The sequence below is a fragment of the Hypanus sabinus genome, chromosome 9 (genome assembly GCF_030144855.1).
Source record: "Hypanus sabinus isolate sHypSab1 chromosome 9, sHypSab1.hap1, whole genome shotgun sequence".
In the NCBI taxonomy this organism is placed as follows: domain Eukaryota; kingdom Metazoa; phylum Chordata; class Chondrichthyes; order Myliobatiformes; family Dasyatidae; genus Hypanus; species Hypanus sabinus.
This window is the reverse complement of record NC_082714.1, coordinates 153,880,886-153,905,312: the sequence shown is the minus strand read 5'-3', so window position 1 is coordinate 153,905,312 and position 24,427 is coordinate 153,880,886. Positions and strand designations below refer to the sequence as shown.

The 24,427-nt window shown below is 41.3% G+C and overlaps 2 protein-coding genes across 3 annotated transcripts in view; both read left to right on the top strand.

Annotated features, from left to right (window-relative positions):
* Positions 1-13,239, top strand: part of fam83d (family with sequence similarity 83 member D) — a 33,990-nt gene extending 20,751 nt beyond the window's left edge. The window contains exons 2-4 of one of the 2 annotated variants that reach the window (XM_059980831.1): positions 4,983-5,150; positions 7,204-7,325; positions 9,358-13,239. In XM_059980831.1, coding sequence (XP_059836814.1) covers positions 4,983-5,150; positions 7,204-7,325; positions 9,358-10,294 — 1,227 coding nt within the window. In that variant the 3' untranslated portion in view covers positions 10,295-13,239. Of the gene's footprint in view, positions 1-4,982; positions 5,151-7,200; positions 7,326-9,357 lie in introns of both variants that reach the window. The other variant, XM_059980830.1, reaches the window with a different exon arrangement.
* Positions 13,240-17,015: 3,776 nt separating this feature from the next.
* dhx35 (DEAH-box helicase 35) overlaps positions 17,016-24,427 on the top strand; it is a 111,139-nt gene continuing 103,727 nt past the window's right edge. Inside the window, exon 1 of the mRNA XM_059980829.1 lies at positions 17,016-17,132. Within this exon, the coding sequence (XP_059836812.1) occupies positions 17,093-17,132 (40 nt within the window). The 5' untranslated portion in view covers positions 17,016-17,092. The remainder of the gene's footprint in view (positions 17,133-24,427) is intronic.

Genomic DNA, 24,427 nt, shown 5'->3' with positions numbered 1-24,427 from the left:
ATCAAACAACATCAATTATACTTCAAAACAATCACCTGTATATTTAATCCCCTTTTGGAACCTATTATGTAAAAGTCTATTATCCATTGTAAAAGGAATAAGCCTATTTTGAATTAAAGTTCTTTTTGTTAATAAAGATTTCTTTATCTCATCATCCATATTTACCTTATTCCATAAATCAATCAAGTGTCTTAATATAGTAGATTCTTTTTTTTCCCCGTATCCATTTGGATTCCCATTTATATATAAAATCTTCTGGTATATTTTCTCCTATCTTATCCAATTCTATTTTAATCCATACCGATTTTTCTTCATCAAAAAAAGATGCAATAAATCTAAGTTGATTTGCTTTATAATAATTCTTTAAATTTGGAAGTTGTAACCCTCCTAAATCAAATTTACATGTCAATTTTTCCAATGATATTCTTGACATCTTTCCTTTCCAAAGAAATTTCCTTACATATTTATTCAGTTCTTGAAAAAGCTTCTGAGGTAATTGTATTGGTAAAGTTTGAAATAAATATTGCAATCTAGGAAATATATTCATTTTTACAGCATTAACTCTACCTATTAATGTTATTGGTAACATCATCCATTTATCAAGATCCTCTTTTATTTTTTAAAATAATGGCAAATAATTTTGTTTATATAAATTTTTTACATCATTATCAACTCTAATACCTAAATATTTTATTCCGTTTATTGACCATCGAAATTGTGTTGCTAATCGACATTGATTATAATTTCCTTTGGTAAGGGGTAAAATTTCACTTTTATCCCAATTTACCTTATAGCCTGATACTTTCCCATATTCTTCCAATCTAAAAGATAATCTTTCCAAATCAATGGGTTTGTTAAATAAATCAAAACATCATCAGCAAATAAATTAATCTCATATTCTTCTTGATTAACTCTAAAGCCCCCAATATCTGAATCTGTTCTAATTAATTCAGCTAATGTTTCTATTGCCAATACAAATAAAGTGGGTGATAATGGGCAGCCTTATCTAGTTGACCTCATTTAGCAAAATTTGTAACTACTTTAGCTTGAGGATTAGTATATAAAAATTTTAATCCATTGTATAAAAGATTTTCCTAACTCATATTTTTCCAATACCTTAAATAAAAAATCCCATTCCAATCTATCAAATGCTTTTTCTGCATCCAAAGCAACTGCCACACTCATTTCCTCTCTTTTTTGTGCCAAATGAATTATACTAAGTAACCGGGTTATATTATCTATTGATTGTCTATTTTTAATAAAACCTGTTTGATCCATATGTATTAATTTTGGTAAATATTTAGATATTCTATTAGATAAAATTTTTGCTAGTATTTTATAATCTATATTCAACAAAGAAATAGGCCTATATGATGTTGGTTTTAAAGCATCTCTATCTTTTTTTGGCAATACAGTTATGATCGCTGTTAAAAAAGATTGTGGGAGTTTATACATTCTTTCCACTTGGTGTATTAATTCCATAAAAGGAGGAATTAATAAATATTTAATTTCTTTATAAAACTCAGGAGGAAAACCATCTTCTCCTGGAGATTTATTACTCTGAAGTGATCCTAAAGCTTCTTCAACCTCTTTTAATGTAAAAGGCAGATCTAGTCCTTTCTGTTCTTCCAAATTTAATTTTGGAAGAGTTATTTGTGATAAAAATGTATCTATCTCAGCAATCTTATTTTTTGATTCTGATTGATATAGTTCAGTGTAAATTTTTTTTAAAGTTTCATTAATTTCTAAAGGCTTATAAGTAACCTTACTTACACTTGTTCGAATTGCATTTATTGTTTTAGAAACCTGTTCTGTTTTCAACTGCCAAGCAAGAATTTTATGTGATCTTTCACCTAATTCGTAATATTTCTGTTTAGTTCTCATAATTACTTTTTCTGTACGATATGTCTGGAGTGTATTATACTGTAGTTTTTTATTAACAAGTTGTCTTCGTTTTTCTTCTGTCATATATCTTTGAGATTCTTTTTCTAACTTTATGATATCTTTTTCCTATTGATCTATTTCTGCTGCATATTCCTTTTTAATTTTAGATGTATAACATAATCTGACCCCTTAAATATGCTTTCATCGCTTCCCATAATACAATTTTATCCTCAACTGAATGTAGATTTGTATCCAAAAAAAATTGAATTTGTTTTTTTATAAAATCACAAAAATCTTGACGTTTTAATAGATTTGAATTAAATCTCCATCTATACATCGATTCCTCCTTATTCATCATTATCATTGTCATTATCAAGGGGGAATGATCTGACAGTATTCTTGCTCTATATTCCACACTTTTCACTCTATCTTGAATATTTTTTGATAATAAGAAAAAGTCAATCCTTGAGTAAGTTTTATGTCTGTTTGAATAAAATGAATAATCTCTTTCTCTTGGATTAATTTTTCTCTGTATATCAATCAGGTTTAAATCTTTCATTAATGATAAAGTTAGTTTTGTTACTTTTGATTTTGTAGCAACTTTAGTTGACCTATCCAAAACTGGATCTAAACAAAAATCAAAATCTCCACCTATTAATATTTTATCATGTGCATCAGCCAATTTCAAAAAAACTTCTTGTATGAATTTTGCATCATTTTCATTTGGTGTATAAATGTTCATAAAAGTCCATAATTCTGAAAAGAATTGACAATGTATAATCACATATCTCCCCCCAGAATCAATTATTACATTTTGTATTTTGATTGGTAAAGATTTATTAACCAAAATTGCAACTCCTCTCGATTTTGAATTAAATGAAGCTGCAATAACATTTTCAACCCAATCTCTCTTTAATTTCTTATGTTCTGTTTCTGTTAAATGTGTTTCTTGTAAAAAAAAAGCTATATCTCCTTTCATTTTCTTAATATATGTTAAAACTTTTTCTTTTCACAGGTCCATTAATTCCATTAACATTAAAACTTAATAAATTAAGTAAATTAATCATTCATAGTACCTTGGGAATTCTTTAAAATTCTCCATGTTGCTATGTGTCTCTCCCCAATCATCCAGGTAAAAAAGAAGAAAAATAGAAGAAAGATAACTAATATAAGAAAAAAAAATCAAAATACCCCCCCCAACTAATGTTGCGAATAAAAAGAACACAACATTACCCCCCCCCCCCCCAGCCATTGTACGGGTCATGGCAATCGCCATGATTGTACACGTGAAACTCGCAGCCATCGATCAGGAGCTCCTCCAGCTCCCCCGCAAACAAAAAAAGAAAATATATTAGTGAAGAAAAATAAGCGAATAATTAATGTCTCTACTCCCAATTAATACTCCTCAACTATTTTTTTTCCCTTATAAATGTCCATCAAGTCCAACCTTGTTTCAGTCTTCATCATTAGTCCATTTCATTTCTATAATTCTTTACTCCTCTTCATGGACATCAGGTAGTTCTTGTACAAATTTCTCCGCTTTCCGGTAGTCAACGAAGAAACTTCTTTCTCCATTATCCAGGAAAATTATCAATTTTGCTGGGTAGCTCAATAAAAATTTATAGCCCTTTTCCCATAAAGATTTTTTCACTGGATTAAATTCCTTCTGCCTCTTCAGAAGATCATAACTTAAGTCTGGATTAAAAAAAACTATTTTCCCTTCTATTATCAATGGCACATTTCTCTTTTTAGCACCTTGAGTAGCTGCCTTCAAGATAATTTCTTTCTCTTGGTACCTTAAACATTTTATCAAAATTGATCTTGGATTTTGATCTTGTTGAGATCTTGGTCTTAAAGCTCTGTGTGCTCTTTCAATTTCAATTACTTGACTTCCTTCTTTCATTTCCAAAATTTTCGGAATCCATTCTTGAAAGAATTTTATTGGATTTTCTCCCTCTGTACCTTCCATAAGACCAACAATTTGAATATTATTTCGTCTACTAGAGTTCTCAAGCGCATCCATTTTTTCCAACATCCGTTTTCTTTCTATTGTCCAGGCAAGATTACTCACTTCTATCTTATCTATTCTTTCAGTGTTTTCTTCCACTTTTACTTCCATCTCTTTAACTTTATTATCCATCTTCTTTTGTTTTTCCACCACATTATCAAATGTAATCTGCATCCTTCTTATATCTGTTCTTACAGCTTTTAATTCATTCGTCATATCTGTTCTTATAGCTTTTAATTCATTTGTCATATTTATCAGGATATCTTTTATGTCTCCTTTAATCTCTTCCTTCTTTTCCTCTTCTTCTTCCTCTGAATTTACCAAAGAGTCTGTTTCTACTTCCGATCCACTTCCAATTTCACTTCCAGTCGTAGTTGGGATTTGTAGTTTTGTTAATATCTGTTCATGCATACTTTCGCGCATGCGTTGTTCTTGCCGTTTCTTCTTAGAGACCGCCGACATTGCTGCAACTTCCTTTCCCGCATCATTGGAAGTACCATGCACTTCGCCGGGAGGAGATCCAACTTGAGTCCGAGGCTTCGCCGAGACGGTTAGGCCTTTTTCCCTGCCGATTTGCGCAGTCTTCAAAGTAGTAGCTTTCTTCTGTTTCGGTTTAGGAGCCATATCAAAAGATAATCCTGAGTTACTTATAAATAGTTTCTGATAGATATTTGTTAACTCTTCTTCATTTAAACCCTATTTCTTTACTTTTTACGAGGGAGCTGGATTCCCAACGTCTCGACCCTACGTCATCACGTGACGTCCCCCTGTATTTAGTTATTGAGATGTAATGCAGAGTAGGCCCTTCGAGCCATGCTGCCTGGCAATCCCCCAATTTAATCGTGACCTGATCATGGGACAGTTTACAATAACCAACTAACCTACCAACTGGTACATCTTTGGACTGTGGGAGAAACCCAGAGCACCACAGGAAACCCACACAGTCTTGGGGAGATTGTACAAACTCCTTACAGACAGCAATTTAAAAAATGGTCATCCAAATTGCAAAGTACCCCTATATTTAAAAAAAAGGATAGTTTCTCCATCCAAAGGCTAATTCACTTTAATTTATTTAAATTTTCTTTTGTAGGTTATTGCACTGGTCATGGACTCGTTCACAGATATCGACATTCTCCAGGACCTCCACGAAGTCAGTAGAAGGAAACGGATCCCTGTCTATATTCTTCTAGATGAGTCTGGCCTCCCACAGTTTCAGCAGATGTGTCGGGATGCTGGTGTCTGGGTGGAGGAGGAGAGGGTACATGCACCTAATTTTGTTTTTTTTCCTTCCCCCCTCCCTCTCCCTCTGAATGTGGGTGCCATTGACAAGCCCAACATCCATTCTTCTTCTAGACTTTGCCTTAAGCAGTTGGTAATGAGCTGCGCTCTTGAACCACGATGGTTCCTCACGTGGACGCGCTTGCACAGTAGTACTGGACAGAGCGATATGCAGTGTTTCTGGGTGTAACGTGGATGGTGTTCCCAAGCACCTTCTGCTGAGTAACAGTCCTGATGAAGGGTCTTGGCCTGAAACACCGATTGTTTATTCCTCTCCCTAGATGCTGCCTGACCTGCTTAGTTCCTCCAGCATTTTGCCTATATTACTCTGGATTTCCAGCATCTGCAAAATCTCTTGTATTTATGTCCTACTGTTGAGTCCATGAGAGAGTTACAAGCTTTGTAGGTGCTGCTAAAGATATCTTGGCAAGTAACCATCGTGTGTTTTTTAGATGGTACACTGTAGCTATGGTGCACCAGTAGTACTAATATTTACACTGCTGGCATTTAGGGCAGCAATGAAGGTCCTCCATCTCTGGTGTTCAGGGTTTCCTTCATGTTAGTAGCTTGGTGTTCACTACTGTTATTCACGCAGGTCCCAGATGGAGACTCAGGCATACCTATTGCACCCAGATGTAGAAATATTCCATACAATTTTGTTTGACCAGGGTTGTTGGCCTGAGCAGAACCCCTGAACCTGGAGGACCGGTGGACCATTCTTAGTCTGGCCTTTGCCCTTTGACCTGTTTGGCATGGGTGACCCTACCAAGAGCCAGAGCACAAAGCCCTGACTCCAGCCAGCATAGCTCTCCAGGTCATTGAGCAATGCACGTCTCCAAACCCTACATCAAGGTTGAGGTACTCTTGGAGGGTGCAGGTTAACGTGTGGAGTTTGTGATGATGATGATATTGTGTACCCATTCCAAATGTGAGGTAGATCTGACCGGGTTAAGGGACTGGAGGTTTTTTTCCATTCTCTACTCTAATTCTTCACCAGAAGACTGGGAATAATACTGACAGCTTGTCACTTCAAATCATTGCATTGATTTACATTACTGCAGTGTCCCATACAGGCCCACGTACTGCAGATCTTAGCAGAATGCAGAACTGGAAGCTCTGTTCTTCTGTGTTAGCCTTTTAAAGGAGGTATTTAATCAATTCAACTCTCCTCCAGCAGCCCTTTTAAATGCTTCCTGCAACTCCTTATTTACGTACTATGTATGTATTTGTGTATTTAAAGGAACAGTGCAGAATAGGCTCTTCTGGCCCTTTGATTTAACCCCTGGTTCAACCCTAGCCTAACCACAGGACAATTTACAGTGACCAGTTAACTTACTAACCATGTGTTTTTGCTATGTCTTATAATTGAATCTGCGCCATCATTTTTTCAAGACAGCTTGTTGTACTTACATTTTTTTTTGAAGTTTCTTTAGCGATTGCGTTTGAGAGCTGTTAGTTGTTCTTATTTTCTCTCTTCCCCAAGCCCAAATCCAAGATACTCAAACTCAAAGTTAGACCCCAAGACATAGGAACAGAATTAGGCATTCACCCCATCAAGTCTGCTCTGCTGTTCCATTATAATTCCCAACTCCATTCTCAGCCATCTCCCTGTAGCCTTTGCTACCCTTACTAATCGAGAAGCTATCGACCTCCACTTTCGATATCCCCTATGACTTGGCTTCCAATGCTGTCTGTGGCAATGAATTCCACATATTCACCATACTCTGGCTAAAAAAATTTCTCCTTGTCTCTGTTCTAAATGGACGTCCTTCTATTCTGAGGCTGTGCCCTCTGGTCCTAGGCTCACCCACTTTTGGAACATGCTCTCCACGTCCACTCTACCAAGGCATTTCAATATTCAATAGGTTTCAGTGAGATTCCCCCCATTCTTCTAAATTGATGCCTGGCAGCTTGTTTTTTTTTCATCTTCTTCCTTTGTTCCGCATAAATAAAACTTGCTCTTACAAATGTGTGCCCGTGTTCTGCTGATATTTCCTTTGCTGCAAGTTGATCGTGTCCTTCTTTTCCAGAAGATGAGAGTGCGCACATTGAAGGGGTGTACGTACTACACCAGAAAAGGAGCCAAGGTTATTGGCAAAGTCCATGAAAAATTCATGTTAATTGATTGTGAAAAAGTAGCTACAGGCTCCTACAGGTAAAATGGACTGCTCGTTGTATGTCAATCTGCGAATAGCCTGCAGTGAACACAGTACTAATTGCACCCGTTAGTAATACCTAACTGTATTTCACTGTGTGTTTTTATCTCTGTTAAAGATACAGCGCAATGACAGACCCATCCAGGTCAACGTACCTGCGCTGCCCACTTACACCAATGTGACCAATTAACCTGATAACCTGCACATCTTTAGAACGTGGGAGGAACCTGAAACCCCCACAAACCAACTCCTTACAGACAGTGACGGGGTTGAACGTGGGTCACTGGCGCTGTAACAGCGTCACGTTAAGCTATCGTGCTGCCCCCCCCCCCCCCCGTGTGATAAATGAATCTGAATCTTTAGTATCGTGAATGATTCCCCAGAAAGTGAGTATCCATTAAACTCGACTGGAGGTGTGGAGCAGAGAAACAACGTGGTGATTGCCAGCTGCTTTGCAGTAGGGCATCAGTGAAGTAAATATTCATTTCTTCGCCTGCAGCTCTAAGTTATCATCTCTTTATTAGAACATTTATTGGTTTGGTGGTGTTATTGTCACATGTACCGAGGTACGGTGGAAAAACTAGGTTTGCATCCTATTCGTGCACCAGTTCACTGTGCAGTGCATTGAGGTAGGGCAGCACGGTAGCACGGAGGTTAGCACAACGCTTTACAGTACGGGCAGCCTGGGTTCAATTCCCACCGCTGCCTGTGAGGAGTTTGTACGTTCTCCCTGTGACTGTGTGGATTTCCTCCGGGTGCTCCAGTTTCCTCCCACTGTCCAAACTGTTGTAGGCAAGTTGTAAATTGTCTCGTGATTAGGCTCATGGTTAGGGGGGATTGGCAATTAGCAATCCCAGTTAGGGGGATTGCTGGCATGGCTTGAAGGGCCTATTCCACGCTGTATCTCAATAAACAATAAATAAAGCATCCTTCCTGGATGCATCACCATTTGGTATGGAATCTGCTGTGGACACAGCTCAGCACATCCTGAAACCAGCCTCCCCTCTATGGACTCTGTCTATACTAATCACTGCTGCTGTAGTCCCCAACCACCCCAGACATTCCCTCTTCTCAGAATATACAAAAACACACGACACCAGGCTCACAAGAAGCTTCTACCGCACTGTTAGAAGACTCTTGAATGATTCCCAAGTGCAACAAGATGGACTCTCGATCTCACAACTGACCCTGTTACGAGTTTGGCGGCACTTCCTCCATTAATCTTTATTCTGTATTGTTATACTTGGCATTTATTCATTTATTTATGTATTAAGGTGCAACGCAGAATAGGCCCTTCGACCCACACCACCCAGTAATCCCCTGATTTAAAACCTGGCCTAATCACAGCAGAATGTACATTGGCCACTTAACCTAGAGTAGCAAAGTTGGGTATTTAAATAGATGCATTAATATGCAGTAAATAGAGGGATATAGTTCCATGTGCAGTTTAAATTGGCATCATGGTCAACACAGACACGATGGGCCGATGTGTCTTGTGTGGTACTCTTTAATGTTTTATGTACACATACTTACTGCCTGTTACACTGCTGGGGTATGGGGCAGCTATGAAGGTTCTTCATCTCCAGCGGTGTACAGGGCTTCCTTCATCATGTCAGTAGTTTCCTCTCAGTTTTCACTACTGTCAGTCACGCAATTTCCAGGTGGAATATCATCAGATTCAGATGTAGAAGGATTCTTCATTGCTGTTTCTGTGCCAATTTTAACATTGGTTTTTGGCCATTCGGGCTCATTAGCCCCGGTCTGATGAACCCCTGAACCCAGAGGACTGGTGGACCAATCTTAGCCTGGTCTCTACCCTTTGACCTGTTTGGCATGGGTGACCCTACTGAGAGCCAAAGCATAAAGCTTGAATGGCTCTCCAGGTCGTTGAGGCACACAAGTCTCCAAACAACAAGGTTGTGGTCCTCTTGGAGTATGTCATTTGTTAAAAACCTGTTGCATTTTTTATTTAACCTTTCCCCATTTCTTAACGCATCCCCTGTGTTTCACCGCCTCCATTTTCTCCCGCAGCTTCACTTGGACAGACGGCAAGCTGAACCGCAGTAATCTGACGGTGCTATCGGGGCAGTTGTCTGAGTACTACGATGAGGAGTTCAGGATACTGTATGCGCAGTCCGAGCCAATACCACCCGGGTACATCAGCTACAGCAACCGTGAGAAGCTTGCCCTGGACAGATTGCAGTCCAAAAATCCCCCAGTCGCAAACGCCTTAAGACTCGAAACTGTGGAGCGTTCTCCGGATAAGCGCGAGCCTGCTGAGAAAAGGCCGCGCCTGCAGAGTGCTGTCCATTCCATGGAGCAGTGCAGGTGTGAAGCGTCGACCCAGGCTGGTGACGCCCTACCGGTGAATAAGGAGGTGAAGAGTGTTTCTACGCAGACCGAGCTGGAATGGGTGTCGGTGCCTGGAACTTTTACGCAAGCCTGTGCTTCAGTGAAGGAGATGGAGACCCAGACTTCATTCTTCTCAAAGCCATCAGCAGCCCTCACACCCACTGCCACCAGGGTCGTTAAACGCGCTCAGATAATAGCTTCTTCAGTGCAGGAGTCGCCCACAGAGGTGACTGGCAGAGAGTCAACTGACTCGACCGATCAGCCTTCTGCCTCCACCACAGAATCCACCAATAGTTCAAGTACTTTGTCTGGTAACTCCATTTCCGAAAGTTGCCCCAAAGCTGCCCGGTATCCCTACATGGACCTCTACTGTGCTGACTCCTCTTCTCTGAAAGACACCTTTCACAAGCTGACCACAGAACGGCAGCTGCATTACTCTACCGTTCGCTCAAAGCTGAACAACATGGTTGCCATCCTCTCCAGGACCCGACACCCCGATGTTATCCACAGCCAAGGGCAAGGCCAGTACATCATGAGGGATAAGAGAGAGCTGATGAGCCGGGTGTTTCGATTCAGAGATGCGCCTGTACTGTCTTCCTTCGCACTAAGAAATTGACCGCTGTTTTTGAGTCTGCCCAGTCACCTCTGCAATTAAATAATCGCAGGGCGTGCAATGAATTCTTCAACAATGAAATTAGAATATTTGATTCTTGGGTAAATCCTGCAGATTAAAATTCCAGCTGCTCTTACCAGACTTCATTTCTTCACACAAAGGAACAGGTTGTCAATGGTTTGGATGCATTATTTTTTTTTTGGAATCACTGTCATTCCTTTTATTCAAAGAAGGGGCTTTTTAACCCCTTTGTTTCAGCTGCACACCAGAGTTTAGCTGTCTTGCCTCTGAATGGAAAAATCATGGTTTCTAGCCCCACTCAAGCTTGCCGATGAGCTCTACATTGCCTCTCTCGGATGAGATGTCAGATTGGGACTCCTGTCACCATTTGCCTCCAAGAGCAAGATGTGAAAGATGCCATGGGAAGCTCGTTTGATTTGTATAACCACTTCATCAACGATGCCTTTTCTCCCCTTTTACCTGTAGTTTTATTTCGATCATCAATATACTCATGATGGAGTCGAGAGTTTGAAACTGTTGTTGTAGAAACTGGAAATGATCCTGGGGTGGATTATGGTAACACTGAAGAAATATTCACCTGGAGGACTTGAATGAATTTGCATTTGTTTCATAGGAAAAAAAATTGGAAAATTTTGAAATACATTATTTCAATTTTGAGGGTCAGAAAACGGTTTTGGTACATAATTAACTTTACTGCTTTGTAACCTGACTGCACTGTAATGAAGAACATTTGAGCCTCCAGGGCTTAAGGATGAAGGGAAAGGAATTCTTTCCCTTGGCCTTGATTGCTTTGTCTGCAGATTCAGGAACTTACATCCATAATCACTCAAAAAGCAGATAAATGTGTGTTTTTTTTCAGAGTACAATCACAATGTGCATAAATTTTTTTAATGTGGGATATGATTTATAATTTATTGATATGCATGGTCTTCCTCCTATTCAGAGTTTTAACCAATCCTTTTGATGTATCCTACTTTTCTCTTTATCATTATATCCTCTTTCTGTCTTGCCACCACTCATTCCCCATTGTTTATCCAACTGCCCCTTTAATACATCTGTATCAGGAGTTTCTCACCCTGGGGTCCACGGACCCCTTGCTTACTGGCTGGGAGCCCCTGATCTGTGTGGTTCACTTTACTCAGGCCTCATTGAATTGAGCTCCATATTTACCCACTCTTGGAAGAAATGTTACTCATCCGGTACTAGATCCTTTTTTTTAAACTCATAAAATGTTTAACTTCATTTATTAGCCTTGTGATCTTCAGTTTTGGGCTCTCAGCCTCTGCCAAATTTACCACTTGTACATTATTGACCTTATTAGCCCAAGTTTTAGATTCACCCCTGTCTCAAATTACCACTTATACTTTCATTAATTTTAAATGCAGATAGATGAATTTATTTTGGGGTGTCATAAGACCAGAACCCCTTGTTAAACTTGCATGCAGAATTTTTCTTTTAAAAAGTAAAACTTTTTTTGTTCGCGCTGGATTCAAAGTTGGCTGCTTGTCAGTTGAGCGTTGAATAGAACCCAGCTCGGAGATCTCTTCATTCTGCCAGAATGACTAGGCCCCAATTGCCACACAAGGTGAAAGGGGTTTTCCCGAGTATCAGTGATTGCCCAGATCTCCTGAGCTGTCAGTTAAAGCCTTGCTGGGGCTTTAACTTCATATAGAGCCTTAGGACTGCTGTTAGAGCAGGGCTTCCCAACCTGGGGTCCACAGACCCCTCTGTCAATGGTAGGGGTCTACGGCATAAAAAAGATTGGAAAGCCCTGCTTTGGAGGATATTAACTGTACATTTACAGATGCTGAATGAAGCTTTCCATCCATCTGTCAGAGGTTGCTTGCTCTGCTCCATCCCAGAATGCCTGCCCGGTGTCTGGGTCACTGAGCAAGCCAAAACTCCTGAATCATAAGTGTTTACAGTGACCTAGCTCTTTCCATATTTGTGATTAATAGCAGGATTAATTTATAAAAATGTTTTTTCCTATTTTCAGTGGCACTGTAATGCTTCCCCTTACCTATTTCCTACCGACCCAAACTCCACAGAAACTGAGCTAAAACTCATTCATTGTTTTCCATAACATCAACTCCGAGCTGTTCCTAATCTTGACGTTGAGGCAAATACATTGCATTGTTCTCTTGACATAAAAGTTAGACGAACCACCATGCCTTACCAAGAACGTTTTCTTTGATGTTTATACTTTGCATTTAAATAGGAGGTGACGATATAGTGGACATTGGTTGCTGCTAATGGTGGGTTCACTGGTTGTACTGTCAATTATGTTTTATTTGTCTTTGTGGGCCTGCTGGAGCAACATTGAAAAGGGATTGTAAGTCACTGCTGCTCCCAGTTTGTAGGTAGAAACAGCCACTGAATTCCAAATTATTGGAGCCCGGATCATTGGGGATCTTTACAACAAAGGATTGAGAACTGATCAAAGACACAGCTTCAGCTGCAGTGATTTTGGACAGAGAATAGGATTATTGAACAATGTAACTGCCCTACTCCCATATTGAGTCTACTTCATGACAAGAGCCTCTTTTTAATCTGAAGCTGACAATTATTTTTATGAAAACTGTTTAATTATAATTCTTTTGAGGACTCTAATTTCAGAATTTCTGATTTAAATTTGTATTGTGGCTGATGGGAGAGAAAAAAAAATAAAAAAAATATATATGTGGGGGTTTTGTTGCAAGACTTGACTGTCTCTTGCAGGTGATAACTGACTTGCCGAGTATTTCTGACATTTTTCATTTAAGTGCCAAGTACCAGTATCTGGTATTTTGCTTTTTGTATTGTGGTGGTGGTTTGGCAACTGAGATGCATTTACTTAGACTGTCTTTATGTTGGTGGTTGGCTTAAGCTAAACACAGTAGTTTTTAATAAAGTCTATATTGGAAGGATAAAAATTCTTTTCATTTTTTGCCTTGCAAATCACACTGGAAATTTCCTTGCCCAATTGGGTCAGGGAGTGAGAAGGACAGGTTGCCAATTGGCAACCTTAAGCCATAGGAGAAGAATTAGGCTATTTGGCCCATCATTTCTGCTCCACCATTTCATCATGGCTGACTTATTCCCCCCCCCACCCCAACCCAATTCTCCTGCCTTCTCCGTGTAACCTTTAGACGCGTTTACCAATCAAGAACCTACCAACTTCTGCTTTAAGTATACCCAATAACTTGACCTCCACAGATGTCCATGACAATGAATTCCACAGATTCACCACCCTCTGAGTGAAGAAATTTCTTCTCCTCTCTATCTAAAGGGACATCAGTGTATTGAGAGACACTCCCAATATTGGAAACATCCTCTCCATGACCACTTGATCTAGGTCTTTCAATATTCAATATATTTCAAAGAGATTTCTCTCTTTCCCCCCATCCCCCATTTTTCTAAACTCCAATGAGTACAGGCCCAGAGCTGTCAAACACTCCTCGTACATTAATCCTTGCATTCCAGCGATAATTCTCATGAACCTCCTCAGGACCCTCTCCGGAGTCGGTGACCTTTTCAGGGTTTCTTCCCTGTTGGGGGAAAGTACTGGTTGCCATAGGAGTACTGATCTATTGGAGCATAGCAGAGCACAGGAAGAGAGGCCTTTTGGCCTACAATTTCTGGTCTGAGCATGATACTAAATTTAAAATATCTCTTCTGCCGACATGTGATCCAGGTCCCTCATTATATACAAATTGCGTTTACAGGAATTGTCAGGAACCAAACACAGATGTTGTAAATGCGCAGTAGAATTTAGTTTTTTTTAAAGAAGAGGCTGTAAGTGAAGATCAGTAAATCTAATCACAACTCATTTCTCCCACCTCCCCCCATCCCCCACTTCCGTTCAACAATAAGGTTGTGATAATTAGCTTTGATGTAAGCCCCTATTTTCTCTTTAATAACCTATTTTATAGTCACAGAAAACTACAGGACTGAAACAACCCTTTGGCCCATCTAGTCCATGCCAAACCATTTAAACTGCCTAGTCCCATCAACCTGCATCCCTTAACCCTCCCATCCATATACCTGTCCAAGCTTCTCTTCAATGTTGAAATCAAAATTACATCCTCCACTTGCACTAACAGTTCATTCCACACTCTCACCACCTTCTGAGTGAAAAGTTTCGCTTCATGTTCTTTGTAAATATTTCACCTTTTACCCTTAACCTATGACCTCTGGTTGTAGAGTCCCCCAACCTCAGTGGAAAATGTCTGCTTACATTCACCCTATCTGTATTCCTCTATCAAATCTCCCCTCAATTTTCTACATTCCAGGGAATAAAGTTCTTACCTATTCAATCTTCCATTAGATTTGGATTTATTTATTGGATGTACAGTGAAATGTGTCATTCGTGTTGAGAAGGAACATACCTAGGCATGTATTGGGAGCAGCCTGCAAGAATTGCCACACATTCCAATGCCAACCTAGCATGCTGACAATGTTCAGCAGAACAACACAGCAGCAACAACAATAAACCAAGACAAGACAACAGTAGTTTCATGCTTGAACCCATACTTTTGGAATTGAGGCAGTAACTCCACATGCTGCTCAGCAATGAGATTTAACTGTCAGCATAAATCCTCTAGGTATTTCAGGTGGCACAGTGGTGTGACACTTAGCACCAGCGACCGGCGTTTGTGATGCTACACCAGTGAACAGGGTTCAGTTTCCGCTGCTGTCTCTAAGGGGTTTGTACGTTTTCGCCTTGACGGCATCCACATTAGAGCAAAGAAGTACAATAGAATCAATGAAAGACTGCACACACAGACTGATAAACAGCCAATGTGCAGGCAGATAGATAGATAAATAAATGATACAGAAAACAGGAGTTGTAGAGTCCTTGAAAATGAGGCTATAGGTTGTGGAGTCCTGACAAAGGGTCTCAGCCCGAAATGTTGACTGTACATCTCCCTGTAGATGCTGCCTGGCCTGCTGCATTCCACCAGCATTTTGCGTGTGCTGCTTGAATTTCCAGCATCTGCAGATTTCCTCGTGGCTGTGGAATCCATTCACTGTTGAGGAAAGTGAAGATATCCACCCTTGTTCATGGTCGAAGGGTAATAACTGTTCCTGAACCTGATGGTATGGGATCTGAGGCTCTTGTATCTCCTCCTGATGGAAGCAATAAGAGAGCATGGCCTGGATGGTGGGGGGTCCTCGATGATGGATGCTGATTTTTGTGTGGTAGTGCTCATAGTAGATGTACTATGGTGGGGAGGACTTTACCCGTGACGGACTGGGCCGATTCCACTACTTTTAATAGACTTTTCTATTCTTGGACATACTGGTGTTTCCATAGCAGGCCATGATGCAGCCAGTGCTGAGTTCCTCCAGCATTTTGTGTGTGTTGCTTGGATTTCCAGCATCCGCAGATTTTCTCTCGTTTCTGATAGCGTGAAATTAATACCATCAGGTAACAAAATCCATCAACGGATGTGGAGCAGAAGTGAGTGTGAAGATAGGCCATGGTCAACCATTTTATCAATAAACAGTTGAACATGTTTGAAGGCTAAAAGATCGAGTCCAGTCTCAGTGTTTGATTTCTTCACTTGGGTCTCAATCATAGTCACAAAGAGTTTTTGCCTTTCAAGGATGTTCACATATTATGTAACCTCCTAATTACATCTGGAATGGATTTCACCATTGGACTTGGGGAATTTCCAGCTAGATTAATATTATAAAGGATATTTGAAAAAGAAGTAGGACATACCAGAGATGTAAATTTCTTCAATCACCATTCACATTAAGTAAATTATGTTATTACTTCAATTATTAACAATAATGAATCTCATCTTTAGTTTTTACTCATTTTCTGAATGTCAACTATATCTTCCAGAATCTTCCATCATTCTGTTTAGGCTGATACAATAGAGATGATATCCTTTTGGATGGTAAGCCTACTAAAAGTGGGTACGGACCAGTCCATCACAGGAACCCGCCCCCCCACCACCATCATTGAGCATGTCTATGAACACTGCCGTAACAAAAGCAATACCTTTTTAAATGGAGTGTTACGGGATAGGTAGGAAGAAAATCAATTTTGGACTAGGTTTATGTAATTCAGCATAACATTGTTGGCCAAAGGACCCATATTGTGCTGTAGTGTTCTATGTTAGAACCCCCACATTTAAGTTGTACATATGACTTACTTTTATAAGTAACAATAAATAAAATAAAAATGTGTTTGTGGACCATTCTGAAATCAGGTGGCAAAGGGGAAGAAGCTGTTCCTAAAACATAGGCCTTTAGGCTCCTGTGCTTCCTCCCTAACCATAGTAATGAGAAGAAGGCATATCGTGGGTGACGGGGGGGGGGGGGGGGTCTTTAATGATGGGTGCTGCCTTCTAGGGGTGCACCAGCCTTTGGAAGATGTCCTTCATGGTGGGGAGGCTAGTGCTGTGATGGAGTTGGTTAATCTTAGGCATGCTGGGACAACTCAGTAGGTTAGGCTGCATCTATAGAGGGAAAAGAAGACATGATATTTTGGACTGACTCCTTCACCAAAACGCTCTACCTCACCTGCTTAGTTACCCCTGCATTTTAATGTGTGTTTAACTTAAATAGTGGCTTAGATATTTTGTGCTAAAGTCTCTGGGCAATCATTAATCTTATTGTTTTTAAAATGTCACGCTGAAAGAAAAAAAATTTCCCTGATCAGTGCTGCAGAACTGACTGAGTCCCTGCACTGTAAACTTGCAGGGGACAAGCTGGGAGAGGAGCGTGCCCGCCCACGATGACGCGTCAGTGATTGACAGCGGTTCCTTGTTAACCTTTCACATCAAGATGGCGGCGCCCATGTCAGCTCCGAAGTTTTGGAAACCAGGTAAAATAAAAAGCGGTCCGAGGGATGGGGGGAGTAAAACGCAAGTGGGAGCTGGGCGGGAGGAGGGAATTCTCGCTGGGTTGCTGGTTCTCTGCACGGAGCGGAGGGTTTGCAAAGCAGGACGTGTTGAAGTGTAATTGCAGCAAGGGCAGAAGGTGCAGGGAGGGCGCAGGGGGCGAGGTCCTGATGGAGGCGTGAGAGGGTGCAAGGGAAGGGGGATGAGAGTGTAAGGAAGAGGGAGGGCGGGAAGGCGTAGGGAAAAGAGGTTGAAGGGGGAGAGAGTGCTGAGGTAGAAGGTGTAGGGGAAGGGGAGAGAAGGTGGACTGGGGGACAGGAGGAGATGAGGGTGAAAGGGGAGAGGAAGCAGGGACCTAGAGCGGAGGGTTGTGGGGGAGGAGGAGAGAGGGGAGAATGGAGGGAGAGGGAGCTCAATGAGACAGGAGAGGAGAGGAGAGAAAAGTACAGGGGAAGAGGGAAGGGGTGAGGAAGCAGGGAGCTTGGGCAGAGGATACGGAGGGAGGGAGCTGGGAAAGGGGAGAGGAAGCAGTGAGAAATGGAAGAGTGCAGGGAAGAGAGCAGTGAGAAAGGGGGAGGGGAGAGGGAGAAGTTGCAGGGTGCATTGAGAGAGAGTGCAGGGGGAGTATGAACTGGGGAGTAGATATGGAGGAGAGAGCATGGGGGATGGGCTGGGGAGAAGATGGAAGGGAGGGAGGGAGACACTGACTTGGCCTTTACTGGTGGTGGTCCAGCTCCTTCAAACACTTTACTGGTGTGAAACACATATGGGCAACTTGTGTCTCTGAATTGAACATCTGACCCTCTTGAATGCAGTGAAAGGCATCTGTAAGGATGCATTGGCACTGAGAGAAAAATTTGTGTGTCAGCCAGCTGGTCAGATGGAAATAACTCCTTGGTTTCCATTTCACATTATCATAGCAACCAAACTGTGCACTAGATGATCCCATAACATGACTCAATAACATACCTCATTATTCCTCCTACACGCTATTTACTTATTTTATGACACAGTAATTTTTATGTCTGGCGTGGCATTGTTAGCACAAAACAACAAATTTCACACTGTACACTCAGTGCCTCTTTATTAGGTACAGGAGTGGAACCTGTGGTGGCCTTGTACTGTAACCCATCCATTTCAAGGCTGGACATGTTCAGAGATGTTCTTCTGCACACCATTGTTGTAACGGGTGGTTATTTGAGTTACTGTCACCTTCCTGTCAGCTTGAACTGGTTTGGACATTCTCCTCTGTCCTCTCTCATTAACAAAGTGTTTTCCCCCACAGAACTGCCACTCACTGGATTTTTTTGTGTGTTTTCTCACACCATTCTGTGTAAATGTGAGAGACTTCTATGTGTGAAACTCTCAGGAGATCAGCAGTTCCTGAGATAGTCAAACCATCCCATCTGGCAACAATAATCATTCAATAGTCAAAGTCACTTAGATCACATTCTTTCTCATTCTGATGTTTGGTCTGAACAATGAATGAACCTCTTGACCATGGCTGCCTTTAATCATTGAATTGTTGCCATGTGATTGGCTGATTAGATATTTGCATCAATGAGGAGACACAGCTAGTAAAGTGGCCGCTGAGTGTATATCAGGAACAATAAACCTGATCATGATGACTTAATGCAAAATACTGTGGTTGTTGGCAATGCTCAGTGCCTCTGGAAGTTGTTTAATATTTCAGCTAACTGAATTTCTGTCAAAATTGGGAAAAGTAACAGCGGGAGAGGAAATGAGGATACCCAGACTAGGATGTTTATTCCTGTGGTGCAAGTTGAGGAGAAGGGATGATAGGGGAAAAAAAAACAGCATGATAGGAAAACTTCCAGATCCACCTCCTGTAGAACCCTGGGTTTTTTTTAACACCCAAGTGTAAAGAGTGGTCTGCAAGAATTAAAACTCTGGTGCACTTCTGATGACATCTGTTCTCTTTCAAAATGGACTGCATTTCAGTCTAAACATTTTATTCAGCTCCTTGCACAGGAATCCCTTAAACTTTTTAATGAGAAATAAAATGTTTCGGCTTAGCTACATTATGCCAGAGATATGCCAGAAGTAATTGGGTATTTTGCAGGATTCAGCAGATGAACACACTGGTTTTTTGATTCAAGATGTTTGCTGAGTTAGTGTATATCAAAGCAGCTGTACAAATGGGCTGTCAGCATCCCTAGGTAGGATGATATTCACCATGAGATCAGCAGAATTCTCTGCCTCCGAGAACCAGAATCTGGTTTATTATCACTGACATACTTCATAAAATTTGTTCTTTTGCAGCAGTAATACAGTGCAATATATAAAATATACCATAAATTGCAGTAATAAATGTACAGTATATAAAAAAAGGTAGTGCATAAAGAGAGCTAAAATTGTAGGGAAGTGTTCATGGGTTCATTGAGATTCCATAGCAGAGCGGAAGAAGCTGTCCCTACAATGTTGAGTATGTGTCTTCAGGCTCCTGAACCTCCTCCCTGATGATAGCAAAAGCAGATGGAATATTAGCTGGTGGGAATAAGTCATTAAATATGTTAAAGGCTCAGACTGATGGAGTTTTGGATTAAAGTGACAAGGCAGACAAATGAAACAGCCTAATCTGGATCAGCCGAGCTCACTGAAAGACAAGGCAGGCTTGAGTGGCCACACAGTCTTCTGTAGCTCCTGGCTCAAAGTGCTCACGAGATAATGCGGACAGCATCAATTTTAGCAGATGTTATCGTTTGTTTTCAAAAAAGAAAACAAAGCTCCCCGTGTTTTAGTACTGACTACTAATATTGCCTGGGAGAAATTAGACTCAATTTATTTATCACATGTACACTCAGTGGCCATTTTATTGTGTACACCTAAACATCTACTCGCTTGTGCAAGTATCTAATCAGCCAATCATGTGGCAGCAACTCAACGCATAAAAGCATGCAGACCTGGTCAAGAGGTTCAGTTGTTGTTCAGACTAAATATCAGAATGGAGAAGAAATGTGGTCTATGTGACTTTGACCGTGGAATGATTGTTGGTGCCAGATGGGGTGGTTTAACAATCTCTAAAATAGTCAATCCCTTAAGATTTTCATCCACAGCAATCTGTAGAGTTTACAGAGAACAATGCAAAAACAAAAAGAAGAAAATCCATAATTTGCAGTTCAGCGGGAGAAAACACCTTGTTAATGAGAGAGATCAGTGGGGAATGGTCAGACTGGTTCAAGTTGACTGACTCAAATCACCAACTGTTACAACAGTGGTGGGCAGAAGTAGCAAACCTTGAGGTAGAGGGACTACAACAGCAGGAGACCACAAAGGTATACTCAATGTACATATACACTGAGTGTACATCATGTACTAACAAACAACAGCATCTGAGGATGTGCTGGGGACAGCCTGCAAGTGTTGCCACACCTTCCAGCGCCAACATTGCATGCTCACAATATTTAGCAAAGCAGCACACCAAAATGCAAAAGCAATAACAACAAAACAAACCCATTTCCCAATCCCCTCACTTACACACAGCCAGGCCTCCAACCCCAGGACAGGCTGTCTCAAGGCCTCTGACCACCAGACCCTGGCTCTGAGCTCGCTGGCGTTCGGCTTCTGACTTCCAGACTCATTGATAGAGGCTTCGACCTCTGGATACACCAACCATGGGATTCGATCTCTGGACTCAGCCTCAGGGCTTTGACCTCCAGACATGCCTTCCTCTGGGCTCTGACTTAGGACTCGACAATCTGACCTAGGACTGACCAACTTCAGGCCTTCAATCTTGGGAGTCACTGACTATGGATCTCCCACCCGTTCAGACTTGTTCATGCGACCTGCAGCCCTCGGACCTCATTGGGCGCACAACAGTCCACTTGGTTGGCACCCAATCATGACCCCCAACACTCCCTTTCTTCATCAGTGGTGGATTGCCACTGCAAAATTTGCTGCATCAACTCCCAAGTCCACCACACACGAGGACTGGCAGCTGGCACAAGAGAACACCACCCTCTGCAGGTTGCCCTCCAAGTCAAACATCACCCTGGTCAGGAAGCAAGTTATCATTCCTTCCTTGTCATTAGTTCTACATTTTGAAACTTCATGCCCAACAACTCTACAAGAATGTCTTCATCACTTGGGCTATAGTGAATCAGGTTTATTATCACTGGCGTACTATCGGATTCCTCCTCCTTCACCCCTTTATCTCATCCACCTATCACTTCCATTCTTAGCTTCATCCCCCTTCCTTCACCTATCACTTACCAGCTTGTCTTCCTTCCCTTCCCCTCCACCTTCTTATTCTGGCTTCTTCCCCCTTCCTATCCAGGCCTGATGAAGGGTCTTAGCCCGAAACGATGACTGTTTATCCCCCTCCACAGATGCTGCCTGACCTGCTGAGTTTCACCAACATTTTGTGTGTGTTGTTCGTGATCTTATTTTTTTAAATTTATTGAGCCATCACATGGATTAGACCCTTCTGCCCAGCAACCCTCGATTTAAACCTAGCAATCACAGGACAATTTACAATTACCGGATGACCTACCAACCGGTGTGTCTTTGGACTGTGGGAGGAAACCGGAGGAAAGCCAGCTGGTTATGGGGAGACCATACAGACTCCTTACAGCAGGAACTGAGCCTGGGTTGCTGATACTGTAAAGCATTGTGCTCACCACCATGCTACCGTGCTGCTCCACTTTATCACTTTAACCTCGAGAATATACTGAAGCTTGCTTAGAAGGACAGCCTGAGATAATTGCACCACAGTGTTTAGTTAAGCCTGAAGCGTTAAGCATTCCCTTGCTGATTTAGAAAACCAGTGAGTCACATCCAACAACCAGGACAATATTCACCCTCATTTGCCCTTCCGTTATAATGTAGAACCCACCTTGATGTCAACATGCTGCCTTATATTGGACAGTCAGTCACTGTTCTGCACTTTATAGGTGGATTATAAGAATAGGAGAAGAATTAAGCAATTCGGTCCATTGAGTTTGCTCTGGTATTCAATTACTGCTGATTTAGTTTCCCTTTCACTCCAATCTCCTGCCTCCTCCCTGTAATCTTTGACACCGTCCTGCTAACACTGGACATCAAAGATTTTGCTTCCTGAATATCTTTATGTGTATCTTATGAATTTTGGGCTACTGATCATGAAAATCACCATGAAATTTTCCTATCATGCACCATTTTAAAAAATAAACTTATGTTTATTATTTCAGTTAATAATTCAAGTTAATTAAAATGTTGCCTACCACATAAGCTGGAAAGTTTCCTATCTTGTCCAGGCATGCTTAGGCAGCGCGGCTGCTGCATGGCAGGACAGGTTTTAGTAATAATTATTGGGTTCGGGACTGTAAGGATGGAATTTGCTATCACCAGGCACAAAAATTTCTAAGCTTATTACATAAGGAAAATCATCTATACCAGTGCTACACCTGCCTATGTACCTTCTCCTCACCTCCGTTCAGAGCCCCAGGCAATTGTTCCAGGTGAGGCAACACTTCACCTATGAATCTGCTGGAGTTCTCTTTTGCTCCCAATGCAGCCTCCCCTGTAGTGGTGAGTCCCGTTGTAACTCGGGGAACTGCTTCGTCGAGCACCTCTGCGCCATCCGCCACAAGCGGAACGTCACATTGGTCAAACAGTTTAATTCCTGTTCCCGTTTCCATTCCTCTTGTGCCAAAATGAGGCCACTCTTACAGAGCAGAAGCAACGCCTTACGTTCTGTATGGGTAGCTTCCAACCTGATGGCATGAATACTGATTTCTCCTTCTGGTAAACAAATTCCAACCCCCCCTCCCCACCCCCACCCTCTATTCCTCACTCTGACCTCTTCTCACTTGCCTATTACTTCGCCCTGATTCCCCCCCCCCCCCATCCCTTTCTCCTATGTTCCACTCTCTTGTCCTATCAGATTCCTATTTCTCCAACCCATGACCTTTCCCGGACACCTGGCTTCATCTATCACCTTCCAGCTACCCTCCTACCCCTCTCACCACATTTTTTATTCTGGCATTTTACCCTCTTCTCAATCCTGAAGATAAGTCTCAACCCAAAATGTTGAATATTTATTCATTTCCTCTAGCATTTTGTGTGTGTTGCTTTGGATTTCCAGCATCTGCAGACTTTATTGTATTTATACTTGAAAAATGGAATGACATATATATTTGAAAGTGCCTACCAGCAATTTACTCTCTCTTGCGTCTTCTGCTTCAGAGTTGAGAGAGTGAACTGTGGACAGCTGACTATAAGCTGCTGTTGACAGTTGCAGGAACAACTATAGACTTGCTGCCTATCTCTTCTGTCCCATATAGATATGTGCTGTAACAAGAATAGTTGAAAATTCATTCCTTGTTCTTTTCTGATTCAGCAGAAAGAGATATCCATAAGCAAAGGAAGAAATGTACTTGTGTAAACGCAAGAGATTCTGCAGAGGCTGGAAATCCAGTGCAACACACTTTGACCAGCAATCCAGTTCTACAAGCATTCTATATGTGTTATTCTGTATGTGTGTTAAAGGTTATAAGAAATTAATTTTTTAGAGTTATGTAAAGAATGAACTACAGAAAGAAAGAAAATATGGTTAATGAAGTGCTAAAAGAGACAAAATAATACTTTTTTAACCAATCACTAAGCCAACAGCGTGTGTTTAACAGCTTTTCCAGTCTCCCCCTCTCCCCTCTTCTGCTCATAGCAGTAGTTATGACCCAACCTATGAGAAGATTCCCACTTGCCCTAAGAAATAGCTCCTTTTCATACCCTTCAAGAGCCCTTCAAAAATCTAACGTAGCTTTTACCCCAGTACTTTTTCATCCCTTAATGGTACCAGCCTGTACCTTCTTATCTTTTGTGACCTTCGGCCTAGAGACAGAGCCAACAGGTCTGTAAGGATGTTTTTTCACCAGTATCTAATTTCAAGGATGTTCCTTCACGCCTGTCTCCAGACTACCACCGCATTCCAACCTCCATTTTGTGTTACACATCTTAGCATATAACAAGGAGGAATCAAATTTAACCCTATCCTTACAAGTGCCCAAGGTCTTCTTTTCACTAGTGATTGTGAGGCCGATTCCTTTGTGGAACTTTATGGTGTGGATAACATTCTTTGCCTTTGAGGCTGTGTATCTTCGAGCAGGCAGTAATGAACTCAGTTGCTGAATTTTTGGAGACAATAAAAGAAAACTCTGGCTGAAATTATTATTGTTCCGACCAGCTGTAAAAGTAGTAAGAAAAAGCTCATGGAAGAGCTTGATTAATGTGCATTTTATGATGTTGGGAAGTAATTTAGAGCTTTGTAACTGGAGATAGG